Source organism: Mercenaria mercenaria, unplaced genomic scaffold (assembly GCF_021730395.1).
Source record: "Mercenaria mercenaria strain notata unplaced genomic scaffold, MADL_Memer_1 contig_2904, whole genome shotgun sequence".
Classification (NCBI taxonomy): domain Eukaryota; kingdom Metazoa; phylum Mollusca; class Bivalvia; order Venerida; family Veneridae; genus Mercenaria; species Mercenaria mercenaria.
The window spans coordinates 5,365-32,624 of NW_026460994.1; the positions used below are offsets into that span (position 1 = coordinate 5,365).

The 27,260-nt window shown below is 33.0% G+C and overlaps 2 protein-coding genes across 7 annotated transcripts in view; both read right to left on the reverse strand.

Moving 5' to 3' along the window:
- Positions 1-23,286, reverse strand: LOC123561121 (uncharacterized). Of its 4 annotated transcripts, none has more exons than XM_045353313.2 (15): positions 22,533-23,285; positions 20,626-20,698; positions 16,323-16,370; positions 15,685-15,774; positions 14,763-14,867; positions 14,380-14,448; positions 14,034-14,057; positions 13,451-13,813; positions 7,666-7,983; positions 7,398-7,481; positions 5,780-6,133; positions 4,593-4,867; positions 3,577-3,855; positions 2,344-2,448; positions 1-2,238 (listed from the first exon to the last, which is right to left on the reverse strand). In XM_045353313.2, the coding sequence occupies exons 2-12, from the start codon at positions 20,651-20,653 to the stop codon at positions 4,797-4,799; spliced, it is 1,554 nt and encodes a 517-aa protein (XP_045209248.2). In that variant the 5' UTR covers positions 20,654-20,698; positions 22,533-23,285; the 3' UTR covers positions 1-2,238; positions 2,344-2,448; positions 3,577-3,855; positions 4,593-4,796. The 4 variants fall into 4 exon arrangements, with proteins under 4 accessions (XP_045209248.2, XP_045209252.2, XP_045209249.2 ...); XM_045353314.2 differs by having other exon boundaries at positions 2-2,238; positions 2,344-2,442; XM_045353317.2 differs by lacking the exon at positions 2,344-2,448 and having other exon boundaries at positions 3,653-3,855.
- Positions 23,287-24,197: 911 nt separating this feature from the next.
- LOC123561119 (hemicentin-2-like) overlaps positions 24,198-27,260 on the reverse strand; it is a 41,100-nt gene continuing 38,037 nt past the window's right edge. For 2 of the 3 annotated variants that reach the window (XM_053533600.1, XM_053533599.1), the window contains exon 17: positions 24,198-26,731. In XM_053533600.1, coding sequence (XP_053389575.1) covers positions 26,658-26,731 — 74 coding nt within the window. In that variant the 3' untranslated portion in view covers positions 24,198-26,657. The remainder of the gene's footprint in view (positions 26,732-27,260) is intronic. The other variant, XM_053533601.1, reaches the window with a different exon arrangement.

The following is a 27,260-nucleotide window of genomic DNA, read 5'->3' on the forward strand; positions in this document are numbered from 1 at the left end:
TCCTTGTCCATAGGTGGTCATCGTTGCTGGGTTAAAACACACCGGAATAGGTAAAAAGCTGTAATAAAACTAGTTTATCTAAAAAATGTAATGGCGATACAATTGCTGATATGACTTTTATTAAACAAAACAAACATAAATGCAGATACGCATGAATAATGAGCACAGGGTCGTAAAACTAGCACATAACCAAAACAACAACAACAAAAAAAACAACAAACAAAAAAATAAACAAACATAAACTTAACAATAAACAATAGTTTGGCAAACTCCATTCAAATTTTGTACATTAATACACGAAAGGAACTTAAAAAGCTTGATACCTTTGTTACATAAAAAAAGTATTGTATTTACAAAGTCAGTCTCTTGAGACAACAATCATTTTTTCTAATTGTTTAATTTAATAACAATTTCATTTCAATACAAAAAAGTAAGTTAAGGGTGTCTGTGACCTTGCCCTTTACAAGAGGGATCGCAAGAGGGGTCTTGGTAATGCAAATGACCGATTGTCTTGTAACGGTGAATAGTTAGATCTATTCCAAATTATTTAAATATATATCCATGCACAAACAAATTACATACCAGACAAAAAGTACCAAACAGGTTTGATCTCTAAATTTAACCTTGACCTCGAGCTAGAGGTCTTGGCCTTACATGAGACAAATCAGTTTTTCTATTGATTGTTTGTGCCTAGTTTCTTGAATATCCATGCACGAAAAATGAAGTTATTGACAATACAAAGAATTGACCTAACATCTTTGACTTTTAAGTGTGACCTGGGCCTTTAAGACAGGGGATGGGTTTTGCATGCCACACGTCGTTGTGGAAAATCTTTGGGCAAAGTGGTTTTGAAATCCGTTCATGAATGGTAAAGTTATGAACCTGACATGAATCTGACATTCTTAAAATGTGTCCTCCAAAGCTGACAATAAATTTTAAATTACTTATAAAAGGCCGTACTATTATATATTTAAAACGCAAAAATCATGACCATCTAAGTACGGTAGACAAGTACGGGTTTTCCATGAGTAAGGTATTAAAGATCTGAAAACGTCACTTTTGAAATAAAGAGATACGTTTGATACATTTGACCTCACACAATATATTCTCAATGATAGTTTCAGATATAAAGATCAACATCAATCTATACCTTTATGTGAAAAAACTTAAAGATAAAATTAAAATCGTGAAAGATTCAGCCAGGTAGTCTTTATAATATAATGACTGAAATAGAATTCATTGCATTTCACTTTGCGAGATCAATACAAATACATCCATTTACGATATATCATTTATGAATACCATAACAACAAAGCAGCAAAAATTATAATTTCATAAAATAAGGTTATTATAAAAGTAGCCCGATCTGGGATTTTGTATTCGGCTCGAGTGGATTTTGCAAGATTGGGTCTCACGAGGTGCGCATACGCCAAGTGTGATCAGTCCTTGTAAAATCCACGAGAGCAGGATACAAAATCCCAGATCAATCTACAGTTGTAATGACTGTTTTATTATATACCTCCACCTTTTGTTTGCCTATTTGTAATCGAACGAAATCTTAAATATTTGTTGATGTAAAAATGAAATGGGTGACGTTTTTGTGTGCGCTATTTATATAACCGTGTCAGCTCATGCATATTTAATGAAAGTAGTACGGCAATATATAGTACGGAGGTACAATACGGGATTTTTTTCAGACTATTCATATTTCCTTGTGAAATACAATCTGTATTTTGACAGAATTTAAATAGGTATATAATAAGTAGAAATATCAAAAAAAAGTCATACACATTACTGAATGTTGAGATAGGAAGACACAGCAATGTAAATAAAATAACTTTAAATGGTATCAGCCAAAAAGACATAGTTTGCATTCTAAAATATTCAAACCGAACGGCTATGCATCATTTTCCAAGGAAAATGACGACAACCCAACTGAATGTGAAATAAATCTAGCATGGTAGATTAACACAATATAATGGTGACCAATCTACTTCCTATATACTGTATTTTTAAGCAAAGTATATTTCAAGATTTGCAATTCTGTCCATTTCCAAAGCGTTCATGATTCATCCTCAAATTAGCATTAATTCGAGATTTAGATACGTCACTAGCAGAAAGTCGTATCTTGTCCGGCTTTGTCTTTTCTAGTAGTTTTCTCCAGTCGACGTGTAATAGACCTTGTAAATGAAATTGGATTGAGTGGACTGTTACAGTATGCTTTTACGGGCTTCTTTCCTGAAATGTCAACTTCTTATATTAAAACTAGAACTGCGATATTTTTATGTGTTATTGATAACATTAAACTTAAGGCGTATCTTTAAAATACAAAAATAAAAATACCTTTTCTTTCATTTGTAGACACAACGAAATCTCCAACAAAAACCTCAGTAGGTTGAATTTTTGGTCTCTGATCAGTTTTCTGGCCAGCTTTTCTGGGTGCTGTAACTTTAAAAAAAATATCTGATAATAAACACTTAAGATGACAACTGACAATCAAAACTAAAATAATTGAAGGGGTCCTTACCTATCTCCATTTAGTAAAAATGTTGGGAAAACGCATTTTTGTAAAAATTTTGTGAAATATGATATTTTCCAAAATAATTGTAGCTGTAGATTGTATACTATTTAAAGAACCACATTACACAGTTTCGTGTATTTTGCACTATATATATCATTTTTATAACAAAAAAATCTTGTTTTTGTCCATTATTTTTATGTAACAAGGGTTTTAAGTCTATGGAGTTATGCAACAAAGGTTCTAAGTCCATGGACATTTATTGCATTTTAACCATGATTTGCGAATAATTTTTGCCTACATATATCAATGATGTATATTAATTTCACATACCTGATGACTTTTAAAATAACTGATATAGTCTATTTACATTAGGCTTGTGTTCTTTTTATTAACCGACCGACACAGCCATCAAAGCCCTGAACTCCTTGATGTCAACTCATTGTGGAGTTAGACCCAATGTTGCATACGTGAAATACCCTTTTTCACTCCAAAACAGAAGAATACGCTTGCTGGGGGAGTTAATCAGGTGCGGGATGGGTTTTTTTTTATTCCATAAATGCCCAAACTCCATTTATGGCATAAAAGTATACATTACAGCTGAAGAAAGAGTAGTTCTCAATTTACCAGCCGCAATTTTAATGCTTACTTGAGAATATCATTTAAGCGAGTAACTCGACAGCTTAATATATAAGAATATCATATGAAGTAAATAACGCAACTGCTAACATCAGAATATCCTATAAAGTGAATAAATTTTCACCCAACTGGTTATATAAAATATCCTATATATTAATACACCTATTCACTGCATACTAATATATCTTACAATTTGAAAACCCGTCTGTGATAAATAAGAAAATATAAGAAATTAGCTGTTACAATGAAAGGAACTGTTTTTCGTGCTCAAATCTCTCTTTCTACAATGCGTTGGCATTTGTTTCACGATTTCCTGTTTTAGCATCTCACATATAGCTCGTATAGGTAAAAGATATATTTCTGCTAAAACTGATTATTTCGAAAGCAAATAAAAGCATAATTTAATAATGTTAAATTACCTGACTTTTGCATACGTTTGGTTGCCTTAGGCGTAATCTCGGGAGGAATATGGTCATACAAGAAAAGGATACTGACAAAGTGAAGCTTTGTGTCGAAGTCTTGTTTAAGAACTTGCTGCAAGACGTATCTGGCTTGTCTCTCTCTGCTCCAAGAACTATCTAAATCCGATAGGATAAATGTAGTTGTGCAGCATTCTTCAGATATAAGCTTTGGACACATATTGTCCACCAACTCATTGTATGATTTTGCGACATCGTTGGTAGGAATACGTAAACGCTCTGTAACAAGAAGAATGCAAACAATTGAATTTGCAGGTACGTTTAATACTTTAAAAATGTGAAAGGCTATATTTTGCATTTTGGTTTTCTATATTAAAGGATTATTACAACAGTACCTTGATCTGAAATGTTATATTTGTCAGAAGTAGAATATGCCACACCTGCATCTCATGTGGCACTTGAGTCGAGTTTGACTCGGCCATGCAATATCCTCGAGAGCCAAATGCAGATCAATAGACAGTTTTAATTACCATATTTTATTATATAAAACATATTTCTAATGTATCAGACATAACTCCCTAAAATTTCAGGCAAATAGACAATCATTGAAAACTCGTTTGAAACGATGTACTTTTTGATGCATGGAACGTTTGAGACGCCAGTATTACGTAAATTCTGACATTAATATTTAATGTCACAACCAAAGCAAGTAGTCCAATCGTTGAATTTTGTTCCGTATTCGATGGAAATTGAAAACATGATCTTTCTTTCACTAGTGAAATACATTACAGTCAGAAAATGTGTAGAATTGTAATAACAAAAAGCAATAACCTGCTATGAAATACATTAATACTGTGGGTGCCATGCTTACAGTCACTCATTCCGAATGTCTCCAATTCTTAACCCGCTGGAGGAAAGAGCAAACAATATTGGACTCTACATTATTCTTATAAGGGAAATAACTTTTAATCAATCTATCTAAGTATATTAACACACAAAAGAAAAATAGAACTCACTGTCTACAGCCTGGAAGACATGCTCCCAAACATACGTTTTCTTTTTCTTTAGAACATCAACGAAGTCATCAACCGTATCTTTTTCAAGAAGTTTTTCAAGCATTGCCTTTGTCCTAGTCTTACGTGACATGTGTTTAGTGCTCAAAATTGTCTTTATCTCTTCATCTGTAAGTGTTGCCTTTTCTTTTAACGTCGTAAGAAAGCTCAAAGCATCCAACTCCTCCAGAAGAAATTCCATATGTGTGTAATGACGAGGTCTGAATTACTTTTCCTTTCTAAATTGCATATATAACAAAATAAATAACTAGAATACTATGATCATATTGTTCATGAAGTTAATATAAACTCAATTTTCTGTCTCCATATTGGTTGAAAATGTTGAAAAGAAGTGAAAGTGTGATGTCATTTTCTGAATGATTTTTACAGACATTATTTTCTTTTATCTACATTTATATTATATATAATCAAAAATCAAATTATGCTTTTAGAATATAAAAAGTAAAAATCATTGTGCAGGAATAAAATATAGTTCAGTTCAGGCAATAACATCAGTAGACTTCTGAATTTGTTTCGAATAATTTTAACTTTTAAATATTAGGATTATAGAAAAAAATTTAGAAGGCTTCTGCTTCTGGTTCCTGGCAATTGAACTTTTATATATACATATACAATCCAGTTAACTTTCAAAGAGGGAAAATATTGCTTCTTTGGTCTCGATCAGTTAGAAGACCAAAACGTCACTGCTGATTTGTGAGACATGTTAACAGAGATTTGGGTATATATGCAAATGTTGAACCAGTGCGAATGTGTGGTACAGTTCGGGTGTGAATACAAAGCAGCATCGAAACTAATCTTACTGAGTTGGTGAACTTGCTTTGGAATGTGTACGCTCGTTTGTACTGCTAGACGCTTTGTCATAAATGGTCTGGTGTATTGCCGCGGTGATTACTTCGCATAAATTCTCTCTACTAAAATGTGTGTGTGTGTGTCTGTCTGTCTGTCTGTCTGTCTGTGTGTCTGTGTGTGTGTGCGATTGTGTGTGTATTGGATTTTCTGTATATAATATTTAGGGGGTAAAAGGGTATTGTTTGTAAAAACATTGAAACTTAAAACGCAAAAGAACAAATGCTGATATATCTTTAAAACAGTCATAAACAGCTAACATGTAACAACTGAAAGACCAATACCTGTATGCTGCTCTGGTGGAAGACATTTTAATGTCAACTCAAATTCTAATCCTTTTTTAGGGATTAATTTTCTTATATTTGGGAGAAGAAATATATGACGCAATATGTCTGTTAATGGACCCTGAACGCCTTTGGCAAACATTCGTCGTAAGGAATATTGTCCACATCCTTTCAGCGTTATAATAATACTTCCTTGTTCAACTTTTGTAATTAAACATTCTTTATCTAGAATAAGTTCATCGTTAAGTGATATCATCATCACACACGAATTCATTTCTTTTGTTTTATCAATTTCCAATCGCTTTATTTCTTCGTCGCTTTGAATTTTGAGAAGGAGCTGACATTGGTCACTTTCTGAAAAATGTAAATTAATATCGATATCTTCGATATCATTAAAATATTATTATAGTTACTGTTTTGCACAACTAAATTATTTTAGATATCTGTTCTTGTTATTATTGTGTAGCGTGCACTGTCTAGATCAGTTTATAAAACATATAATATAACTTGTATGTACACTTCTTTGGCGACTGATTGTAAAACAAATGAGTAGAAAATTGTTGAAAATGAACAAAATTCAATGTAAACTAGAACTGCTTTTGAGAAAAGCGCATGTCGCCTACAACTGCCTTTCTTCTCCATTATGTATCTGAGTCAACCATGCACCAAGATCTGTATCACTGGCATCAGTATTTTCGGTAATTCAAGGGCCATAATTCCGAAGTGCCTTGGCCGATTTGGCTAGTTATCAGAGGACTTATTGGCAAAACATATTTTGTTCAAGTTTGTTGAAGATTGGATGAGAAATCTTTGACTTAGAGCGCCGACAAGATTTCTAACAGACGGATGGACGGACGGACGGACACACACACAGACAGAAGTAACTCAATATGTCTCCCACCAAAGTGGTGTGGAAGACAAAATTAATCTGTCCCAGTTTAATCGATGAGCAGCACTGACCCTGTTATACGGTGATTCACCACAAATGCAATGCCCGAGGTGAATATCTTACGTAGGATCTACCAAAATACTACCAAATGTCAAGATCATATCATCGTGGCCCTCAAACGGAACACAGTGTTTTGAGTAAGGACTCAGACTGTGACAAGAAGTCAAGAACCCACTAATATTTAGAACTATATTGCTTTATTTATTTTTCATTGATGTTGATCGGTCGGCAGCCCGGCATATTCTGATTTCTTCTTGTCTCGTATTTATAAGCTTCTGTCTAACTGTAGTTTATGAGCGAACAATGATTATGACGAAATCAAGTTTCCAAGTACAATGATCATTTAAAAGCGTAAATTAGCCTGTGTAATTTCCATAACATAGAGCTTTACAATATAAGGGGTTATCGTCCCACTAGATAGATAACATTTTCTAGGAATTCATGAAAGATTAATGTTTATTTCCATCATCTAAAATATTTAATTATGACGGCTCATCGTTGGGTCGAAATAGTGATGCAAATGTAACTGGGTCTAAATATTTAAGGTATGATGTATAGGGTATGCGGAAACTAAATCTTATCAACATACATAAATCCTGATAGGGGCATCTCGCAACAAATGTTATCAACACTTCTGAATCCATTTGCAACAGAAGTTTAATTTCGTACCTTTTAACATTTTAGTCGTTCGTTTAGTTTCCTTTTTCACCACTTTATTTGACCTCACATTAACTGGACATTTTTCCCGAGGTGCTGAAATTAGAAATAGGACAATATTAGACTTTTGGGAGAGACTGACGACTCATACTCTCAGCTTGTTTCATCAATACGTGTCAAATTTCATTCAAATTCTATCACAAACAATTACCATTTTAATGTTATGTAAATAGTATCATTATATTGGATATAGCTGATAGGGAATCGTCGAAAATATTACCAGAAAGTTGATTTGTCTCATGTCCCTGTTGGAACAGATCTAAAAGGTACAATCTATCAGTTTCTTTGAGTGCCTGCATCAACACTAAATATCCTCTATGTGTATGTTCTGGTTGCATCAACAGTCGATGTATGCATTTTGACTTGGCCCTTCTAGTATTCTCTGCCATTATTTCTTCATATTCGTCGACCGAAAATTCTTCATACTCTAAAAATATGTCTGCTACTTCGCCTGGCTCTAACTGATCAATAAACTCGTCCCGAAACGATGTTAATCTCACTTGTGCAGCCGTTGTTGTAATATTTTCATGGTTCAAAGCTGAAATATTTAGAAATATTATCTTAAAAACACAAGGATGAATATGAAACCGGGAAAGCCACGTTCCAAACACGCAGCCTCCCAAACTTTAATTAAGCACTCGAACGCGCACACGACCAACATACACAAACATACTCACACAAAGCAAACATACTAGGACAAAACGGTCAGTGGCAAAGCGACCACTAGGGAGTTTAAACTGAATTATGGTTCACTTAACCCTTACATACGAAATGGCAACAGAAGGCATGTAATGTAAAACACAAAAATATTCTCCATCTGTTCCATCAGACAGAATCAAAGAGGAAAGCGTAGCGTCCAACTGTAAAGGGCTGAACACAAAACATGCGGTGTGGCTCAAAACATTTGGATCATAACCTCTTTTAATGAAACGCTTAATAACTTTACTATTAGATACAACTGGAAAATTGCCATGATCCAAACTCTTACGAAGTTTGTAAACCCCATCCCCATAAAACGGGTTTTGATATACCTTCTCGCTGGTGTCTTTAAATTACTATTTTAAAACCAAATCTGAATGACGATAATAAAATTTAGCAAACCATTTACGTTCATTGAAATTCTCAACATGACAGTACGCTTTTGCAAACCGAATTGAGAAATGTATATCCCATATTATGTTGCCCATCCAATAAGGGGAAATTTACATTCTTCACCAGTGTGTACATACCACGTGGTTTGTGACGTAATTTTCGGGTATTACGGCAAGAAAATTTATAAACAAATCCGTCGATTCAAAACTTAAAAACACCGTAAGTATTTCATTGTTTCACCGATTCGAATAATTCTTTTACGAGGGTCAAGCCAGGACAGTGGGCTATAAACACAAGGCAGTGTTTTTCTGAAACTCTAAGCAGTTTTTGCAAAGGTCCGTTCCAACCCTGAAATTCGGCAAATTCTTGGAGGGTAATACGGCAAGAAAAACTCGTGTTTTACCAAAAAATGCAGGTTTGCTTTCTTTTACATTGATGTGCCTTTCGCCACCGTTCATTTCGGTTCCAAGATGGCCAGCGAATCACTTTACTGGAAATGAAATGGTGGGTTTCTCTGAAAACATATGTCTTCGAAAAATGCTAATACGGCAAGAATTATATGACGGCAAGTAGATTTATGAATACACCTATTGTCCCTAACAGCAGTTGAGACTTACTTACTTCTGTCAGCAGGTAAGTAAATAGGGCCTGCCTACATAGTGCATGGTATGCTAAACTAGACGGAACCGTTTTTAAACAGTAAAGCCTTGTGTTGACAAAACATTTTTCCGTATGCCGGAGATTTATTAAAAAGAAAAATTCAGTGGTCTGTTTTCAAAATTATTTTTGTTCATGCACCTTTAGTCCATAGGAAGGATGTCGGCGTTGCTGTACAAGCAGTTGTACTATTGTGAGCGACTGTCTTAGCCGTCTCGAGATTATTTTTTTAAAGCCTGTCTGTTTAACACAACTTGAAAATACTTTTTACGAACATTGTTGGCAAGAAAAGTGATTCTATATGCATACCGGGTGTCCCAAAAACATGATACATCTTTGAGCTTGTATAACTTTATTGTTAAACAATATATTAAACTAATATTTACTTACAAAGAAGAGAATTTATCACAGAATTTATCACAATACGTTGGATGTATATATCTCAGTCACAATGTTTTTCACATAAGATGTTCTATATGTACCCCTTTTTGCGATTTTACCATAGATATTCTGGTTCTGAAATTAGCGATTACCGCCTTGTAGGTGTCAACACTGATTTTAGTAATACTTGTAGGTATTGGCGATCTTTATAAAAATATTTTGTACGACATTTCAGACCGTCCGCAGAATCGGTTTTCATCCACAGCGCCCTGGCAATTCATTTATTGAAATCGGCCGTATTTGAAATAAATTTCGAAGTAGTTTATGATAAAATCAAGAAATAACATATGATTGATGCATAAGATCATGTTGAAGGAGGTTTAAGTCTGCCTTCGGTAAATTTATCGGCTTTTTACACGCTGATTGAAAATTTTCAAAACGGCGGCGATAATACAACAGCGTGACACGTGCTTAAATTGGACGGCCTGCTATTTTTAGATAAAGTTGCGACGGTCTAAATTATAATCGATTTGAAAGTTTTCTTTATCTTTTTGAAGCTAAAACACGGGATTATTTAAATATGTTCATAATTATACTCAGTCTGACAGAATCGTGAAATAAAACGCTAGCCTTTAAGGGTGGCGGGTTTAACTAGGTAGGAACAAACATTTTTAGGCCTTATTACGTACGATGATTCACGTTTTAAAGTACGAAATATATTGTGTATATGCCAATCACTTAATAAGAATTTAAAGCTGCCATTAAAAAATGTCGAATATTCGAATATATTCGAATATGGCAAACCGAATATTCGAATATTGATTTCAGTATTCGTTCCCATCCCTAGATTTTACTGATCCATGCTTCTCAAGTTTCCTGACCAATCTGTTGATCTGTAGTCTGGTTAATGGCTTCATGCCAGGGTACTGTTTAATTAATGTTTTGTTAACTAATGTAGGCGATTTCAACTCATAATATAATTTTATGACTTCTGCCTCAGCGGCCATCTTGGATTTTGATGGAATTTAATTACATCATCAATAACGTCATATGTGACACCATGACGTCACATTGAACACATCAATGATTATTAACTGAAATTTAGTTAATTACTCTAATTATTGGAATAATAATAATTGATATACCATGTCTTTTGAATATGTGATGTCGTTTGAAAGATGTATCATGTTTTTGGGACACCCTGTAGTTTTACATTGTATTTTACGACCATGATTCTGAAATGATACCTTGAACGATTGGAATTTTGTTCATAAAAGATATTTATCGTTTGTCAAAAATTATTTGATACTATGACAACATACGTAAAGGGGTCTAAAGAATGCATGTAATACTGTATAATTTTGATATGAGATTATGCAAAATCTTAAGAAAATTCAAATTTATAATGTTACGTTTACCGAAGGTGGTAAACCTTCTTTTCCTTTCATACTTTTACTTTTATGCCCCCTTTTGGACATAAAGTTTTAGCACTTTCTGGTTTCATCATTTTATGATTGGATATATGATTCTTAAGTTTCATGATAAGCCCAAGTTATCTTCAGTAAACATTCTGCGATTCATACCATAACTAGGGCCATAACTTAGTAAATAACTGTTCCATGACATGACCTGTGTTTAGAAGGTGTTACACCGACCCTTGATTCCGTCTTTGACAACTATGTTTTATTTACCAACAGATAGTTATGCCTCAGGAGCAGATCAATATCGCACTTATGTGTGCTCTTTGGCTAATCACTGACGCTTTATTCAAAGGTCATGCAATAATTGTTTCTCTGGTCTTTATGAGATACAAAGAATCGTTGGTTTACGCATTGAAAATGTCCAAATATTTAAGAAAATATTTTAATACATTCCGTTTTGTACATTGTTTTTATTTTTTAAAGGTGCATCTGCATTTTACACTCTAGTATGACATACTAGAAGTACACATGGATATTTTTGTAATTTATAATTATATGGTTAACATTGATTAAACTGTGATTAATGGACGATACGACAAATGCAAAGTCGAGATGGAAATGCTCTGCACTTACAATAATTTTATATCACATGTGCCAGTTTGCCCATCGTAAGTACATTTTTTGTTTGAATAAAAGATAATTTTGAAATACAAATTTATCACAAAAGGATGCTGCGCAGTATTCATTTATGAATGCTTTCTAATTTTCAATGTGCATAATATGTCGTTGCGTATTTAGAAACTACAAAGCTAGCTTGGTGACCTTATGTTCATTTTGCATTTGCTGTGTTACCTTGCTTTCTTGGGTCTGATAAAATGAATATTTCCAATTTTACTTAAATTCTACTCTTATGTTCTACATTTCAAAACGTTTAATAAATTTCTAAAATTTGTAACTATCCGTTTATACTATCATAATTTAATGTGCTAATTTTATTATTATAAGTAACTTTTTTGAAAATTTCAACTTCTGTATGTATTGGTGGTTTCTGTGTTTGAACACTGACGTCTTAGATCGTTTCTCAAGTTTAAGTTTAGTCTTTGTTCGCGTCATTACTCTGCAGAAGTAAAAATACGTCGTCAAAGTATTTGTCTTTGCTAGTAGAAAATTTAGTAGATGTATCACCATAATCTCAAAATCTCAAACACTTATTTCGATATACAGTTTCGATACATTATCAATTACTATTATTGATAGGAATTGTTCAGAGGCCCAGCTTTCACTAATGCTTAATAAGTAAACACATAGAGACTGAAATAAAGAAATATATATAGTGTGAACATATAGGATAAATTTTCAATTTTAAACACTTTTTGTAGACTTTTTGGCACTTTGACTCTTTTGAGATGGTTGTTAGCATTCACGGATGCAACAGTATAGCCTATTAGATACATAGGGGCTCATTTTTAAAATACCTCTTGAGACTATAAATAAGGTAGAAATTAGGAAACTTCTCTTGAAAGCCCTATTTAGATAACAAGTAATGAAAAAGAAAAAAATTAATAGATCTACTAAATGATCTTAAAGAAGCATTAAAAACTTAAACCGTTCTCAAACTCAATAAACCGTGAAACTGTTCGTAAGGGAACAATAGGTGTATTCATGAATCTGCTTGCCGTCATATCAGTATTGCCGTATTAGCATTTTCCGATGGCATATGTTTTCATAGAGAACCCTACAATTTTATTTCAAGTAAAGTGGTTCGCAGGCCTTCTCGGAACCGAGATAAATAGCGGTGAAAGGCACAACAATGTAAATGAAAGCAATCCTGCATTATTTGGTAAAACACGGGTTTTTCTTGCCGTATTACCCTCCAAGAATTTGCCGAATTTCAGGGTTGGAACGGACCTTTGCAAAAACTGCTTAGAATTTCAGAAAAACATTGTCTTATGTTTATAGTCCACTATCTTGGCTTGAGCCTCGTAAAAACTTTATTCAAATCGGTGAAAAAATGAAATACTCACAGTGTTTTTAAGTTTTGACTCGACGGATTTGTTTATAAATTTTCTTGCCGTAATACCCGAAACTGACGTCACAAACCACGTGGTATGTACACACTGTTCACGCTTGTCATAAATTTTGGTATGGTAAAAGTATCGTAAACAGGGAGATGTAAATCTAGAAATGAAGCAGTAGTATCTCGAATATTTGTTTTATTTAACTGGAGCCCCCGCGGATAAATAGTATCCACCAATTGAGCAAAAATCGGATTATCCATATTATGAATATCATCCAGATAGCGTGATGTATTATCATATCTGTCTGTGTATCTGGAGAAAGGTCACAAATAAAATCTCAATACAATATAAAAGCAAATCTGCGACAATGGGTTTAACGTAATTCGGTTTATCACAAATTTCAAACAGAAACAAATATTAAAGCTAAAACCGTTACCTAGAATATAAAATGGCTCTTCAAGAATGTCACAAACATGTTCATAGCCAGCTTCTTTGAGATATTTAAGAAAATCCTGGTATGCTTCAGGTTTCAAACGTAACAATTTCAGTAAAAAGTTGACGACTTGTATGTGTCTTGGTTTCGATGAACTGATATCTTCTAAGTCATCGTTAGTAAAGTAATCATCTTGTAAGAAGTAATCAATAAGAATTTCAGCATCAATTTCCCCTTTAATGTATCGAAATTTGTTAAGTATTTTCCGCTGGTCGTCCTCGTTTAATCCTTTCTTCACGGATGCTCTAAATTCAGAATGTAATCTTTTCCCGGTATAGCTATTGAGAGATGATATATAGTCGTAACCTGTAAATAACACCATTTCTCGTAAAGCGCAAATGCTTTATCTTTATATTCTTATCTTTTCTTCATTTTCATAGTCTAATAATAATTAACAAATGTAGTTGTTATATCTATTTGAATGTTATTGAACGTGTAAATGAATCTCGAATAACGAATAAAACTAATAATATTTTACTTAAACCATTACGCAAATAATAACTTCATTGAAGGTTTCTAAACTTACTTGAATATCCGCTTGTTCCTGTTGCTGGAAAAATGATCATGCAGCACATTACAGCCAAAGTTTAATTATTATAGTGAGATATGAGCATTTTGAAACTGAAATTTCTTAACTATGTAAATGATAAAATAGAAATTAAAAACAAATCACCATAGGCTAACCGACACAATCTGTTTTAACATTTCCTTTTACTGTTATTTGCCATTCAAATAAAAACCATAAGCCTTTGAATTTACTTAAAATCCCTCTTTCAAAATCGAAAAAGTTAGTTACGATAATTAATATAATACACGTAGATGACAAAGTTGAACTGAGAACATTTAACAAAAATAATAAATTTCATAGTTACATTCTCTATCAAATGGTTTTACTTCAGGCTGTGTGTCTTCGTATATGCCTTCATATTGCTGCAAATATTCTGCAAAAGAAACAGACGGAAATCTACCGCAAACAAAATTTGTTACACCTTTACATGTACTTACAAAAATATCGAATAAACCAATTTAAATATATTTCAAGCTAATTATTACTCCATTTTGTCTCGTTTTCTGTAATCCCAGTGTTGCAATTATGTATTTTCCACATTCCATTTATGTTCAATGAAATAGAACATTATGTTGAAAGCACATCTGCTGTAAAAATGGATCTCGGCATCCTGAAGACGCATTATTCCATGCCATTATTTCGTACGTCAGTTTTATCAATAAACTTTGCAAACTGTAAACAACATACTTGTGCTTTCAGTATTCTCTTCTGGTTGCTGAGTAGATAATTCTTCTATAGATGAATTGATACTAGAGGAGATTCTCTTGTTTGCAACAGTGGTATCATATGGATCTAAAGATATAAAAAGCGTGTGATATAGACACAACACTTTTTGAAAAATATATTTCTTAAATTCAATCAATTTACTTTATAATTTGAAATGTGGTAGCGTTTGATTAACAAAATCTTGTTTAAAAATGACTTCTTACGTGCGGAAATGTTTACGGAACTTTAAGTAGAGATCAATTTTATAAAATTATAGACAAATATTCAATACGAAAGATCGCATTCAACTCAAACCGAAACCTTAATGTAATGTATGTATGTATGTATGTATGTATATAAATTATGTATGTATGTATGTATGTGTACATTATTAGAATATACACAACACTGCAAGCTAAAACATACAGACAACGAGAATAAATCAAATGGATAAAAGGAAAAAAGCGGGCCTCCAACATCAACCGATCAGTTTAAAAGCAACACTAGAGAGTTTAGACTGGTAAAAGGGCCCTTTATAGTCAACAACACTCTGAACATCCTTGTTACAAAGTTACAGGACAGTATGAATAGATATGCCGTGCAAAGGTGAATCCCCTTACACACGCAATGGCAGCAAAAGGTACAGTTGTCAAACACAAAATGCTCGTGTAAATAATCATTAAAGACAACTAAACGGAACATACACGCATACACGCGATGACTTTCATGAAGGTTAAGTTAAAACAAGTTTCAAACTGTGAGCTTTTCGGAGCTTATAAAGGGAAGCATAACGTCCGGATGTAAAATGACTGAACAATAAAGCAAACATAAAAAACTTCTTGTAACATAATGTTTGTTTGATCAGAAGTATCAGTATATTAGTGCAAGGCAATGCCTGTTTTACCATCATTGTCAATAGCTTCGTAGGCAACGTCTGTTTTTCCAGGATTATTAATGACATGCTTCAAGGCTGTGCTTGCTCTACCAGTATTGTCTGAAAGTAGAACTTATTAGCAATGACTTTTGTACAAGTTTCGTACGTGTAAAAGTATATCAACAAAATATTCTTATACGGAAAATATTTTAAAGTAGACACTAAAATATCTTACTCTAAATATCTTCTTTCCATTCATTAGACTCAATAATTTGAAAATAATTGCTGTAACACATATGAGTAGAAATTCTTTTAGAATTAAAACATTAAAGATAATTTTCGTTTCAACACAAATTATTTTTTCAATATTTAAAAACTAAAAACAAAATGTAACAAAGTCAAAAGGGTAAATTTCCTTTAGGCACAGATCACCAAAAACACAGCCAAGTATAGCAATTATAAAAATTATGTAAAATGATTTAGAAATAAATCTACCCTTACCTTTTATCTTATACAGACAAAACAATTATACTTATTTATATTTATGTGTAAATGATTTCATAAAATACAAATTTTATTCTTTTATTCCTAAGAAGACATGAAAGAATTGTTTAAATACAAAATACTCTAAAAGCAAACTATTTTTAACAAAACTAAAACATATTTACTCTCAGTATCTTCTTGCAAGACGCCTTTTGTTTTTCCGGAATGGTTTCCTGGAAAAGTTTTAATATTAAATCCGTCAAGATTGTCAAAATAATGAAAGAGGACATGAAAATCGAAGACGCCAAAAATATCACAATTGCTAAGACAGAACGAATGGGAAGGTATAAAGCTGAAAAAATTCGTCCCGTTGTGGTAAGCTATGGTAGTTTTGAGGAGATAGAAACTGTAAGAAAATCGTGCAAAAATTTGACCAGGGAAAACTCAGTAGTTGTAGTACAAAGTCAACATTTTATAAAGGATATCGCGGATAAGCGGAAGGCACTCGGTCCGGCACTTACGAAGGCAAAGAAAGACAAGAAAAAAGTCGAGCTCCGGTATGACAAACTTTTCATTGGTGGCACTTTATACATACCGCCACAGAGGGACTAGGAAAGCACAGAGAGTCATATACGTGTTTTGACACGGAACGTTGAGGGGTAAACCAAAAATAAACGTTCCAATGAAGAATTTACCAAAATTCTAACGCAATATGATATTATTTGTCTGTCAGAGACATCGACTTCTAAATTATCGAAGATAGACTTACAAGGCTATAGCAACCATTTCCATTCATATAGACGTTTTTAGAACAGAAGAGCGAAATGATCAAACGGTGGGCTGGTAGTATATGTTTTAGGACTCAATAAAGAAAGGTGTAAAAGTGGGAAAAACGAAATAGACTGTATAATATGGTTCAAACTAGATAAAACATTTTTTCTAGATAAAACATTTTTTCAAACAATTGCAGACTGGTACATAGGATGTACGTATATAGCACCGGAAAACTCTAGTGTTCATGATCTTTATGAAACAGACATATTCAGTTATCACAACGTTTCGGGAGTATGGAAGGACGTTAATGCTTGGCGACATGAATAGCCGTGTTGGACAAAAATGCGATTTTATTGAAAATGAACGCTTAACAAATTAAGACATGAGTGATGTCTTAAACGACATACCGCCTAGGCGTCAATCAATGGATTTAAATAGCAATCGATTTGGTGATTTATTGATAGAGCTTTGTAAAGCCGGGAACATATGTATAGTTAATGGTCGCTCAGGTATGCCGGAAGACAATGGCAGTTGTACATGTTTGACGCATAACGGTGAAAGCGTAACTGACCTTGTGCTTACTAAATATTCCAACTTTACTTATATAAAACAATTTATGGTCCATGCATATACAGAATTCTCCAACCATGCACCTGTATCTTTTCAGTTGCAAATGGGCAACGTCGAGAGAAAGGAGACAGCTTACGGACGAATACATCAGTGGAAGGATGAATAGTAAGCAGTAACGGCTCAGTGAGACGCGCCATTGATGCTTTAGCAACAGAGGCTATAAAAGAATGAACAGCTTATTCTCTGTAACAAAAGACATAGATATACCAATAAACATTAATAAAATCTGTAAAAAAATCCTTTGGAAGCAAAGAATGCAACCAAGAAGAATAATAGCAGACTCGGTTTGATTGAGTCTGTTCATGAGAGGTAATGAAATGTGCAACACCTCTCACGCCCCCTAGCACCGGCTTAAGCGGAACTCTGTTACACATTTGTTGAATGGACTCCATGATCCCAAAGGACCAGAAAATAAAACAACACTGTTCAATCTGTTTGATGCATAAGTTATTTCAATTTTATGTTACAGTGCCGAGGTCTGGGGATTTTCAACACCAGAAGTAATTGAACGTGTGCATCGTAAGTTTATTCAGCGAGTACTGAATGTAAAACTATCCACAAGTAGCTATGGTATATACGGAGAGACGGGTAGATACCCGCTACTATTAAACAGAAAATGTAGGATAGTTAAATACTGGTTGAAACTAGTAAACAACGAACAACGGAACTGTATTCTCTGGACTGTATATGAGTCAATGCTGAGAAATGCTGAAAACCGACAGCAAAATTGGGCTTACAAAGTGAAGAGACTGCTTAACTCTGTTAATATCAATGTATTTATGAAAATGTTTAAACAAAGATGTCTGGACATATCGCTGAATGGAGAGTATGCAAATGTAATAGTCCAAGTATAATGCTGTTTAACGAAATAAAACAAAACTTTGAAATGACAGAATATTTAATGCTTATGGAAAATCTCAAATATAGACATGTTATCACTAAGCTAAGGCTGTCATCACAGTCTGTAAATTGAATATTGTAGGCACAGAGGCATTCCGCGAAATGAGCGATTATGTGCACTATGTCAGTTACGAACAATAGAAGACGAGTATCATTTTACGTTAGAATGCCCGGTGTAAAATGACATTAGAATCCAGTTCATACCTCAAAGATATAGAGCTAGGGCAAGTATGGTTAAATTCATAGAATTACTATCATCTTGTAACATAGAACTATTGTACAGACTTGCCAAATATTTGTTGAAAGCGTTTGAGAAAAGAAAATCACTCCTCAGTGCAAATTGAAGTCTTTGTTAATGACTGAAATTATTAGTTACGACAATTTCATGTTGCTACGAATATTATTATTGTCATAACGTATCATGATATTGTATATGCATAACGTCCGGACGGAGACTACATGATCATTGTGATAGGCTCGCACATACTTTAATTACGCTGTGCCTTTACTTTTATGACCTTTATTACATGGTTTGTGTTGTATATGCTCTCATTTCATTTCATATATACTGATTATGCATGCACATACATGTAATTCATTATCAAATTGTTTAATCAATGTGTTGTTTGCATACGATTTATTAATAAACATATGTTCTGTTCAAAAATGTTCTGTTGAGTTAAAACATAATTGATACATCAACTTCCATCTTCTGATTCTTGAAACACTTTTTGCATTTGTTATGTTTCAGCAAGCTCTATCTGACTACCTAAATATGTACAGAATATTCGGATCACTTGCTTCAAGAAGTAGAGGAGAACTTATTATAACAAATTATATGAAATATTTAAAGATTAACAAATTCAAGTGAAAAATAACATAATCACCATATGCCCCCGTTGTTACAAACACAAGTGAAGGTACAATAAAATGAGACAATAGTTCACTATTTAACCATTTTGAACTATTTACCTCTCTTGCAAATTCTAAGCAGGAAGAAAAATGTTAATAATTGAATCTAAATGTTTATTTAATAAAATACAACATATTACGTTTTGATCCATCTATAAGACACATCACATGATATAACGAAAACATTATTGTAGATTTCAATTATCTGAAGGAGTTCATACTGTTATTGCATATTATGCATGGGTTTCTCCTATTGTGCATTTTATCATGAGGTTACTCTAAACAACCATATTTGAGATTGAAGACAAGACATTGATCAAACGTATATAACGAAGCTATGTCTGTTCACTAAGGTATAATCTTTTTCAGTTTCTGGCCAAGGTCACTGAATGATTTCCCTGACAGTTAACATAAAATCGCCTTTCATCACATACAAAATTACTTTCTACAGTTACATACCGATGACAAGCAGAAACAACACTTCTTAACATGTAGTAAAATGTGCAGTGTTTTGGGCCGAGAATAATTTTTTAAAGGAAATTTATAGTTGATATATTATTTTGTAAATGTTATCTTCTTTTGATATAAATTTTAAATGACACCAAGTGTTAAAGGTATCTGTTATATTTATTTTTGTCAGATTGTAAGATTTGTTTCAACATCATGCCCTCCGTCATTTTATGTCATGTCATCTTTCAGTCATTTTCTGTGTGCTGAACCTTTTTATATATTTTAATGCATTTTTATGTGAATGACAAATGTCTCGTTATCTTCCTAAAATCGTTATCTATACCTATAATATTTATTTATTTTCTTTCATTGTCTGTCTTTGACCAGATGATTACAAGACAGTCTCAATTAGGTTGATTCCATAGAAAATCAATCAAGTATTAGCTACAATATAATGTTTACATTTGTAAAATCATGTTAGTACTTTCACAGTTATCTATAACAAAATGTGGTCAAACTTCTCGTGAGGTATCACTTATTGCACTTTTCGGAATGGGTAAACCTCTAGAAAAAAAATGTTCAATGCTAAAAAATCTCATTAATTAAGTATAGGACTTTGGAGTGTAATCATTGATAACATTCATTAATAGGTCCAGTGTCTTCAATACAATAGTATATATTTACATGGAAGAGGAAGACGTTCGATTGTGTATGATTGTGCGTGTGTGTGCGGCACACACACGCGCACACGCACAGAGAGAGAGAGAGAGAGAGAGAGAGAGAGAGAGAGAGAAAGAGAGAGAGAAAGAGATCTATACTTACTGCTGTTACTGCTGATACGTATTCCCATTGTAAAATGTTGTCTAATCCTCTGCTCTTAGGTACTATTATGTTTCTGAAAGAATGATAGATAGAATATACAAAAGAATGTGAAATGTTGATGCGTTACATGTATTTAGGGTCTTGCATATCCGTCAATCCGTCATAAAAACATAACATTAATTGCCGCATGCAACCAATGCGAGCTGTTGTTTATGCAAATCACGTGTTTACGTGTTACTGGTTGAGATGCTCTAAACAATGCAAATTTGATCACATATACATGTTTTTAGGAACGTATGAATGCAAGTTTTAAATTTTTGAGTGGAGGCCTTTGGCTACCTGTATTTTATACCAAATCTGCACCACCTAAAAAGCCTAATGTTAAAACAGGGTCGTCCCGGTCGCGTCATTGAAAATTATACATGTAGCTCCGATGGATGGATCTATAATGGGGACCGGCTTCTCTTCTCCCATACCCTCGTGACGATCAATTCTGTCAGGAATAAGACGTCTAGAATAATTGGTATTAAGTTGTAGAACTTACTTTACTATCGACCTAAAATAAGTTAGTACAACTTATCTGCGAGTAATTCTTTAAACAATCAAGGGAAAACTAACAGACCCGATCCGAGAGTGTTTTTGTGTCCAGAACAACATTTACATTGCCTATTCTTTGTTCACACACACACACACACACACACACACACACACACATGTGTGTGTGTGTGCGTGTGTGCGTGTGTGTGTGTGTGTAATATATATATATATGTGTGTGTGTGTGTGTGTGTGTGTGTGTGTGTTAGTGTGTGTGTGCGTGTGCGTGTGCGTGTGTGTCAGTGTACATCAAAATATGAAAGATTTTCCGCTATTAATTCTTTTAGCAATTTTTGTATATATTGGTGGCTGTATATAAAAAGCGTAAAATGACACATTTTGTATTTTGTATTATACATCGTTTCACCAATCTTTAAAATCCTATCTCATGCGGATTACTTGTTAATATATTTAGAATGGCACATATCCAAAATATTAGAAATACAGTTTTATGATAAATCAATAAATCGATCAATTACGTTGTGCTATAATAGAGATAAGAAGTGGGTGAATTCTTTTTAAAATGTTATTCCCGATAATTATTATATACGCTAGTTTCCTTTTACTGTCGCAATGTAATACACAGCTTGTATTAATTAGTTTGTTTTTTATTCGATATTTTCGTTCGTCAAAGATTTAATTTTCTGTTTACATTAAATCCTAGAAAATTGAAATTTCATGAAACCAATGTAAATTTTGGTAAAGGAAGGCATTAAAATGTGAAATTTGGTGTAACAAAAGTAAAATTTAGTCAATCTTATACATTTAAGACAAAAATGAAAAATATTTTTATGTCTTTTCGGTCAGTTTGGATAAATGATGCAAAATATAGGTTGTTCATGAAACAGTCATTGTCATAGAAAAACACCAAACCAATACAAATTTATATTTCACCTTGTTAATTCGTTGTTTTCGGGCCCCATCAGAATAAATCAACGAAAAATAATGTCCTCATGACATAGTAAAATGAATAGGGATTATTATGTCAGATTTTGTTTACCTCAACGTCGGTAGTCGTATGTTACCATGAAGCTCCGAAATTTTGTCAGAAAATACTAACAGATTTTTGTAAAACAATCCTATCGCGTGGTAAGAAATATGTATATGTCACAACAACAATCATATTGTTTTTTCAAAATCAAATATTTTATAGCTTGAGTTTTCGAGCAATTTTGCGTAATTTTCAATACTATTATTTTATGTTTTATTCATTCTTTCCTTCCAGATTATGATACTGTATACGTGCATAATTATATTCAAATATTAGTAAGAATGAATAAGACTTACACTATTTATTCAGATATAAAACATACCCTTCATTTTGAACAAATAAATCCTTCCTATACAAAACAGGAATGATATATTCTAATATAATTAAACCGTTTATTTTCACTGTATCGATCAAAAGAGATATATGATATCGCCTCCAAAAATAGATTTAGTATGTCAAGTTTTTTCAAAAGGAACAAAGATCGTCATTGTCTCTCTGACGGAATCAAATATACTTATCCAGTTGTTAAATCAGATATAATACATTTTTGGTTTCGTAAATTTAGTGGTAATGAGAAAAAATGTAGTTGATTTCTACCACATATATAAGCAGTATCGACTGTAACTGAATTAACATTTTATGAGCCTTTTCATTTGGTGTATATAACTCGTTAAAACTCGTTAACGCTAATCTAAAACAGAACGAAATTTGTTATTGTGTCTACAGTAATTACTGTAGTAGATGTTTATCAATTATGTAAATACAGCTTATTTGTTCCGTGGGTATTGTTCGTAATAGAAATGCACTCAATCGAAATTCTACCAAATAAGAAGTACTTAAGGTGTAAAAATTCAAATAATTTTGACCAGGACAGGCCGAATACGGAACCAGTCAAAAATATGAGACCTTTATAAATTCTTCATGTCCTATTTCATACATATGTTTGATTCTTTTTCCACATAAAAGTAGTATTATTTCAAACAAATATTTCCTAGGCTGAAAACGGGACATGCCTTAGTTAAAAAGAAAATGTAGCTATACATCATCAGTGTGAACAAGTGTCCACTCCCATAAGTAGTTTTGCAGTAAAAATGTGCAATAAATCTTCTCTTCTATAAAAGTGCTTAACAGAACTATATAATAAATAAAAGAAAATAATCAAAAATGATAAATTGACAATTACTTACATTCATCCAAAATTACATTAATTAGACTGTTATCTTACAAGTGCAAACTAGTAGCATTGCTTAATTACAGCTGCGTCAACATATTTACATAGGAGAAGAAAACGTTTGTCGATTGTGTGTGCTTGTGCGGCTGATACACACAAAGAGAGAGAGAGAGAGAGAGAGAGAGAGAGAGAGAGAGAGATTTACTGATGATATGTATTCCCATTGTACAATGTTGTATAATCCTCTGTTTTCAGATACTAATGTTTTCGATACGTTAACCGAACTATAACTACAGGAACACTAAAAACATACCATTAATATTATATTATACATACCTGTATTTCCTTTGTCTGAGGTATTTTGTAAAACATGAATAGTGTTCCATGTATATATCGGATAAGGTTTGCGGTATCATATTGTTATGTTTAACTCTCACAAGGTAATAGTGCACAATGTTAGTGGCCTAGGGGAGGTGTTGCATATTTGATAACCTCTCAAGAACAGTCTCAGTCAAATCGAGTCTGCTACTGTTTAGCTTTGCTGCGTTATAAATTTTCATAGTACATCTTAGCTAGTTATTCCATATTTTGTAAATCTAACTGCTTTCAAGTAGAAGCCTTATAACGCATAAAATTATATAATATCTAAGTAAGTTGGCATAAACCAACATTAAATAAAAATGTTCTTTATGTTGATACACGTCCAGAACTTACCAAAATGCTTCTTCGACCTCGTTCTATCAAGGAACATTTCCATTTTAAAATGTTCAGTAGTTATTGTATTCTGTTTTGAATATCACGGAACGTAAACAGGATATATAATAGAGAAAAGTGGAAACTTCACAGGTCGCTCAACACGACAAAAACGAAAATGTTGCAGGCTCGGTTTGATTGAGCCTGTTCATGGACGGTAGTGGAAATGCATGCTACCGTCCACGCCCTCTAGCCCCGGGTTGAGCAGAACTCAACATTTACACATGCTAAAAGTACAAAAATAATTTAGAGACATCCGCAGATGTATTCAAACGGCGGTGCACATGGAACCTTCAATGATACACGTGTTGAGGCGTGTAATTCCATGAAGAGCGGCGTTTGGTCCCCAGATAAAGTAAAGGGTTTGCCCCAAACTAAAAAACAATGGGCAGAACTAAACAAACTGAAATTGAGGAAGGGAATCTGAGGTTATGGAGCCCACAATATACTACTTACGATTTATGGGGTTTTTTTTGACATTTTTTCTTTATTTCATATGAGTCATCATACATTCTTGTATCAGTTGTCAAAAATGAATTGGAAAGTTAAAATATAAAACTTCATTTGGTTAATTTGTAGGATCATGTAAACGCGTTTATTATGAATATTGATATACAATCTGTTTTATTTTGTCGCTATATTGCAAAATACATTTTCACATTATACATGTATATTTTTCTGTTTGAAAATACATGTATAATGCTCACCTCCTTGGAGGAAATAAATTCTATCTACCTTTAACTGGGGCTGCCCACAAAAATTCTAGTGCTAAAATTAATGACCGCCTTTCTACACAATAGTAACGCAACCTGCGTTGCTAGACGACTGTTTATTTTCAAAAAAACAAATAAAGATATAAGGTCGCTGTTTCTCTACGACAAATAAAACTTAAAACACCAGGGCAGCTTAGTATATATGCATTCATCAAGTGTATATATTGTCATTATTTCTTTTAAGAAAATCTGAAATAATTACTAGTATTTAACAATGAACATGCACATTTCTTCTTTATTTGCTTAGATACTGAACACATAATGAAACTCTCTTCAAAATATCCGATTCATAAATAATTTGTTTGGATAATATTTATTGCTACTTTGACATGGTAATTCATATTAACAAAACATTCACAATAATTCAAATTCACAAAACATTCAGGGATATTGTTTAACGTAACTAAACAATTTAATTTATATAAATGCATTTAATTTAAAACATGTATCAAAGCAAAAGGAGTGGCTCACAACAAGCACTACGTTCATACATAACTCATGGTAAATATCCGCTTCTTTAACAAACCAGGAGGTAAGAGTATTGAGATGTTATGTTACATATAACTTTGAAAAGCATCACCAGCTATCAGGCCTTTAACGTTTTTCAGTGGTGTCCCAGAGGGCCCCCTACATGTAGAATTCGGGATCTCCCACCAATACAAGCGATCCCTCAAGTATGAAAAGATGAAAATACACTCAAAACTGCTGAATCTTGAATCATATTTATTTATTTCTTTGTTTCGAATTAAATTCAGTAACAGTCTAATACCGTTATTTTGTAACAACTGATAAAGGTTGTTGCTGAATTAGAATTGAAACAAAAAAAAAAGAGAAATATATACGATTTAAGATTTAGCAGATTTTGAGAGTTGAATGCAACATCGGTTATATATTTTTTGGTCCAATATTTTGTTAAAATAATGTAACTCGGTATTTAATTTGGCTATGTCATTGTCGTTATTGAAAATGTATCCTGGAGCAGAATTTGGGGTCCTCGGGATTCCGGGACATTGTTCGTGTCCCAAACGAAAATTAAACTACAAAACAAATAGGAAAAGCCAAGTTTTAAAACCACAGCCCTCTCATTCTCCTATAAATTTCGGAAACGATAATATTTTATACTGAGAGGCAGTTGGTAAAATAGCAAACGTTCTAACACCGTTGATATGGGCTAAACCTGGTAAAATGTATGTATTTCGCGTGAGGATGGGATGTTTGAAAACAACGCCAAAGTGCGTTATGACTTCTTGAATACGTGAATACGTGTTAAAACTCCATAGTACTTTTAGTAGTCAATGTATATACTTTCATCGACGGAAACGCGTTTGGACTAATTCTGTTTATTGTTGAAGTCCTTATTTGCTCTTTTGTGCAATTTATTTAGACATTCTAAACAGAAAAAAATATTCACTACGTAACAGAAAATCTGCATAGTATTACTTTCCTAACAGAAGTAGGTACGAAATTAATCAAACAATGTCTTATAACTAAGTTATCACCATGTCTAAATGCATTCCATAGATCTATGGGCGTAGGCTTTATGGGTATCCCCTATCAAGTAATAAAGTATATTTCTATAAACGTTTACGTACTCTATTGTCAGCTAGAAAAGAAGATTATAATTGTATAAAAGGATCTTTACATATTTAAGTCAACAAAATACAAATGTCCAGTAATGCAATGTCCTTTCAAGTTTGTGTGCCTGTCATTAATTGCCAGTAATATCACCGGGAAACCGTACAGTGTTTATTCATTTTCCATCTTTTATTTCCGAATGTAGTTTCAAATTTTCGTATGTCTGGTTAGCGTTTTTGTTCAATTTGCCTGTAATATAAAATATAGTTGTATTGGAATGCAAGTATTTGTTTAAAGTTTTGTCAAATTGTCAGATTTGAATAATAGAGTAATATTTTATAACATTTTCATTGATATCATTCTCAGAATATCAGAAGGTTTTTGGATGCGGGTTTATCCCGGTACCAAAGTTACAAGTGTAACTCTGACAATCATATAGCTTCTTTTTTTGATTCCGAATCACATCCAAAGATGTTCATGTGCTACACAAATTACTCCCATTCATGAATGAATAATGCGGATGAATTATCAATGATCAAGCAGTTCTTATTAAACCTCTATCCATTCATGATCCATTCACACTGACCATTTAGATTATAGATAAGGTATTCCAGCACATCACTGACTTCCAGTTGGCAAATTTAGATAAGTTCATGTAAGGTCAGGCAGAACAAAGAAGTATAAGATACACCATCTATTTATTTTTATAGCTCTTTGGGCAGAGTTAATCTTAGATATGACATTTGTATTTGTTTCTTATACATGTATATTTATAGAT